This window comes from Pteropus medius, unplaced genomic scaffold, assembly GCF_902729225.1.
Source record: "Pteropus medius unplaced genomic scaffold, Ma_sr-lr_union100, whole genome shotgun sequence".
NCBI classification, from domain to species: domain Eukaryota; kingdom Metazoa; phylum Chordata; class Mammalia; order Chiroptera; family Pteropodidae; genus Pteropus; species Pteropus medius.
In genome coordinates this window covers 13,425-18,618 of record NW_024347478.1, presented here as the reverse complement: position 1 = coordinate 18,618, position 5,194 = coordinate 13,425, and the positions used below count along the sequence as shown (strand labels likewise).

Genomic DNA, 5,194 nt, shown 5'->3' with positions numbered 1-5,194 from the left:
CTTATTTATTTCATTTCTCTTAAATGTTTTCAGTGCATAAAATTTTAAATTCTGTCAGATTGTCCTAAAGTATTACATGTGTGTGATGCTGTTGTCGGCGCGGAGCTGATAGAGATGAAAGTGTCGGTGGTGAGACGCCCAGTGGAGAGAATGCACGAGGGGCTGACACGGGAACGAAACGGCTGCACCAACCGCACTGCGGGGAGCTCACTCCTGCTGCTCCTCTTCTTCTGCTCCCCGTCTGCTCCCCAGGGGCCCGCACGGCGCCACACGCAGCAGAGTGCGATCGTGGCATTCAGCCACACGTGCGTGATACAGTAAGCTGAATTACATTTACAGTTTTAGGCACTGGCACCTACTATACTAATGTGACATTCTACATCTGGGGTCCTATTTCTAGCCGCAAGGCTGGATCACACCCAGACCTGGGACCCACAGCTATTGTAAATGTGTTATTTTTTAACTCTAGTTTTAGAAGGCCCATCTCATCCCTACCCCAGGTGGAAGCACTCAGACCTGGAGCGGCATCGGGTCACCCCCTCTGCTCCCTCAGGAGGGCAGGCCCTGACCCGAGCCCCTCAGGCTCCTCCTGTTTCCCCACCGAGGACTGTGGACCTCGGACACGGGGTTACTGCCAGTGGACACGGTAACAGGGGGAGGATATACTAGCAACAGAGAAATGTGAATTTAAACTGAAGAGAAGCATGTGATATTGTCAGATCGAGTGCTCAGAGGAAAATCGGGGGTTAACAGAAGAAATGATGAAAGAAGTCACCTCCTGTCTGACTTGGTCAGAGCCCCTCCCATGAGTGATGGCACCAGGCCAGGAAAGTGAGGGGGAGGTTTGTGTCTCGCTTCCCCATAGGTCTGAAGCACTGTGTAAGCCTTAGAGTTGTCATCCCATATGTTACAGTAATAGTCAGCCTCGTCCTCGGGCTGGAGCCCGGAAATGAGCAGAAGCCCTGCGTTGGCCGAGGCGTCTTTGGATCCAGAGAAGCGGCTGGGGACCCCGGAGCCCTGGTGTTTACTGGAGTCTGATTTAAACCGCAGGAGATACCGGGGAGGGCTCCCTGGCTTCTGCTGGAACCAGCGTATATTGTATTCCCCAACACTGAATCCACTGCTCAGAGTGCAGGTGAGTCTGGCTGATGCTCCCGGAGATGCAGAGAGGGAGGGCGGCTGAGTCACCACAGGCTGGGAGAGGGAACCTGCAAACACAGACAAACTTTTGTGATGAGAGTGAAGCTCAGGGTTGTAGTAGGAAGAGACGAACTGACACAGAGTGGGAACTGAGACCTCATTCCCAGGCCTTTTCCCACCTGTGCACTGAGAGAGGAGCACGAGGAGGACGGGGGTCCAGGCCATGGTGCACGCAGCCCCTGAGCCCACAGTGGGGCTGGGCTCCCACAGGCCTCCTTTTCTTCTCCACCCTCCGCCAGAGGAGGGGCTGTGCATGCAAATGTGTGTCCATCCAGTGACCGCCCAGCCCCTCCCTAAGCCCTGGTGCTGGAGCTCAGCTCACACCCAGACTGAGGAGGATGGAGATTGGCTTCACCCCCGTGGAGAGCCCTGGAGGAAGCACCTGCTGAGACCACGGAAAGGTCCCTGCTCGCGGGACTCTGCCAGCCCAGAGAGGACACAGCTGCTGAGTCCCATCAGGGAGCACAGAGAACAGGCCCCAATCCCAGGTTCCTTCGAGTGAATGATCCTCAGTGAGCCATTGTGTAGGGACCAACAAGTCAGTCCCACAGCGCCCCCTGCTGATGTCAGCACGCACACCGCCCCATGGCCCAGAGCCCTGAGAACCTGGTTTGTGCAGCTCAGCAGGTCCCTGTCTCTATTCACACACCCATGGGCTGATTCCTAGTGAATGTGATTCTGATACGCCAAACATTGATTTTTATTTGTTTGTACTTTTTGATTTCTGTGATAGCCTCGTTCTCTTTCAATTGTTTTTCTACAGAAAGGTTTCTTGATTACAAAACTGTATTTCCCATGTCTTTTTGTTAATTTGAAAATATTCAGATGTGGTTCCATAGTATAGCAGTTAGCACGTCCGCTTTACACGTAGAAGGTCCTGGTTTCATGCTCCAGTGAAGCCTCAGTCCATGGTCTACTGCCATGCCAACCCAAACAAGCTGGATGCCTGATCTAGGAAGCTAAGCAGTGTCGAGCTTGGTTAGTACTTGGATGGGAGACCACCTAAGAAGACCAGGTGCTGTAGGCATAAATAATAATAAACAATAATAATAATAAAAGAAAATATTCTAGGCTGCTCTTGGGCTTAATGTTTTTCACATAAAAATAAGAAAAAGGTTATATATCCCAATAATTATGAATGCTATTTATAAGATGAAATTTATAACATTGATAATCAAGTAATCTTTATTTTTTGATTTTTGATTTAATCTATCCTCTGTATCAATGTGTCTATTTCTATGTTTATTTAAGTTTTCTTTTTTCCCCCTTTGTTGGATATTTATTTTGTATTACAATGCCCTCAATCTTTCTTTGGCAGGTGGCTGTCAGGAGTCCATGCGGTGAGTCCGTGTGGGGTAGGGGGAGAAGGGGCTGCGATCAAGCTCCATCCACGTCCTTGTCCTCAGTCGAGCGACCTCTGCCGAGGCATCAGATGACACAGTCTGGAGCTGTCATTTCACTAAAGTGGTGACTGAAGTGGAAACACGCTCAGAATGGAGACTCAGGAACTGTCCTAGGAAAATGTTTGGTTCCCGAGGCTGCCGTGCGTGTCCCAGGCAGGTGCCACAGGACTTTCCTGTGCTGTGGTCCTTGCATGGTGATGGTGGCATCCCGCTGCCATTCCGCTGTTTCTGAGGAGAATCCTGTTCCTGAAAAAATGTTTTCTGCTGTGTCAAGGCGAACACAGGCTGGATGTGTGAAGTCAGCAATAGCTCACTTTAAAGCTTCCTAACATCAGCGGTTCCTGAGACAGCGCAGAGCCTCAGCCGCTCATCACTGAGAAGCACAGTACAGTGCAGAGAAGATGCTCAGTGCCCCTGATCGCTAGGGAACGGCAAGTCAAAACTGAAGCGAGATATCGCTTCTCCCAGACTGGAAGGGCTGTGAGAAAAATGAGATATAATAACAGTTTTTTTGTGAAGATGAGTGGAAATTGCAACCTTAATACAAAGTTGGTAGAAGTTTAACCAATGCAGCCATACTGGAAAACTTCTGATGGGTTTCTCAAAAAATTTAATATAAAGATACCATATAAAGATCCCAATCCTAGGTGTCTATCCAAGATATGAAAAGAGCTATCCACAAAAACGAAATCAAAAACATGTACACAGATGTTCACAACACATGCACAAATAGTCCTAGCAGGTTTATGCATCATTATAGACAAGAGATGAAAAATAACCTAATGTCCACCAGTGGATGAACGGATAAGTGAACCGAACTATGTCCAAACAACACAATATTATACGTCAAAAGAAAAAAAGGATGATCACTCAGGTCACAACAATGAATCTCAGAAATATTTGCCAAAGAAGAAAGTGAAACGAACAGTCACAAAGTCCACCTCTTTTGTACTTCCCTGTCTGTGAAGTGTCCAGAACAGGCATATCTACTGAGACAGGCAGTGGATCAGTTGTTACCAAGGGTTGAGTAGAGATCTGATGAGGAGTGATGCAGATGTGTGGGGACTTCACTCTGAGGGATGATGGAAATGTTCTAAAGTTAGATTTTGGGAATGGTTGCACAACCATGTGACTATTCTACACATGTTTCTGTTGTACATTTTTAACTGAAAAACTTTACGGCATGTAAATGATATCGAAATATAAATTCCAGCAAAGGAGGAAAAGAGAAAACTTGAAATAAATGTATACACTTTTAATGAACTACGATAGCGAGTGGCTATCACTGACCAGGGGTAGGAGAAGAAGGTAGATACTAATTCCAGAAATGGGGGCTGCAATAATCATGATATGTTTTCTTATTTTGTTTTGCATATGTGTATGTGTGTATTGTAAACAAATATTATATTTCCTCCTCTTTTTCACTTATTATGTTAAGTAAGATATTATAACTTTATACAATATTATTTATGTATTGTTAATTTTTTACCATAATATTTAAATTACATGATACCAAAGAGAAGGTTAAACATCAATCAAGCACTTTCAGTTGGATGCACAATAGTTGTATAATTTTAGGCAGAATTAGAATCCAGGATGTGGAACAGCACAGCCTGAGGGGAGGGGCGGCGTCCATGACTGAGCGCTGTGGGGGGAGCCTGTCTCTGGTCGGGCAGAGCTGCAGCCCCTGGCCTAGTGTGCGGCCCCCGCACGATGGAGAAACTGCCCCTACAGCAAGCGAGGGCTAGAGCTATGCTATTCTATCACGAATAGCATAGGCCGGTAGGAGCAGGAGTTCCTCTCAACAGTCCCACATCTCTGCTGTGGAGAGGTGGAGACAGGAGGGGACTATGTCCCCGAGGTCACAGTCACTGTGGCTCTGGGTTCTGACGGAAGACTTTTTATCAGAGATCCAGTCTGGCTGAAAGTGTCCCGGTAGTGTCCCAGTGAATGACAGCCCAGCCCCGAGAGCACAGGGGAGGATGAGTCTCTGTCCCCATCGACCGTGATCCCGTGTGAGCAGCATGAGGCTGCTGTCCCAGAATAAATGCCATAACAAGCACCATTGCTGACTGGAGCCCTGAGTGGTCAGGGGGCTGTGATACCCACGGGAATAGAGACTCGCCCTAGGACCCTGAGCATCGACTCAGCCAGTGGAGCAGGTGTTCAGGCCGTGTCCTGCTGCCCTAATAACAAGACCCAGGTCACACTCGTGTCACTGGTGTTTCCTGCTGAGGGAGATTCTGTCTCCTGATGATTCTAACCCTCAAGACGGCTGTGTCAGCACCGGCCTATCCCTGACTTCTGGGGGAACAGACATGCCCCAACTGTGGAGTCCAGGTCAATATACACTCAGTTCGAAGAAAGCCATGGGTGCGTGTGTGTGTGTGTGTGTGAGACAATGAGGTCACGCCTCTCCCTGTCTCTCTGATGGCTTCTCCACCCCTGAGAGGTGATTCTCCATGACAACCCTCCTTGAAGCTTATGATTCTCTATAAGATCCTCTGGGTGCTGGAGCCTGGATCTCGAGGGAAAATGTCTTAAAAATATTCTCCTTGGAGCAGAATTTATTTTAGGCGGTGAAGACACGT

The 5,194-nt window shown here is 48.1% G+C and overlaps 1 gene segment (V, D, J or C); it reads right to left on the bottom strand.

Annotated features, from left to right (window-relative positions):
- Positions 1-661: 661 nt before the first annotated feature.
- On the bottom strand, positions 662-1,370 carry LOC120614202 (probable non-functional immunoglobulin lambda variable 5-48). The segment is given in 2 exon segments: positions 662-1,208; positions 1,320-1,370. Coding segments are annotated over 2 exon segments (483 nt in total).
- Positions 1,371-5,194: the final 3,824 nt, after the last annotated feature.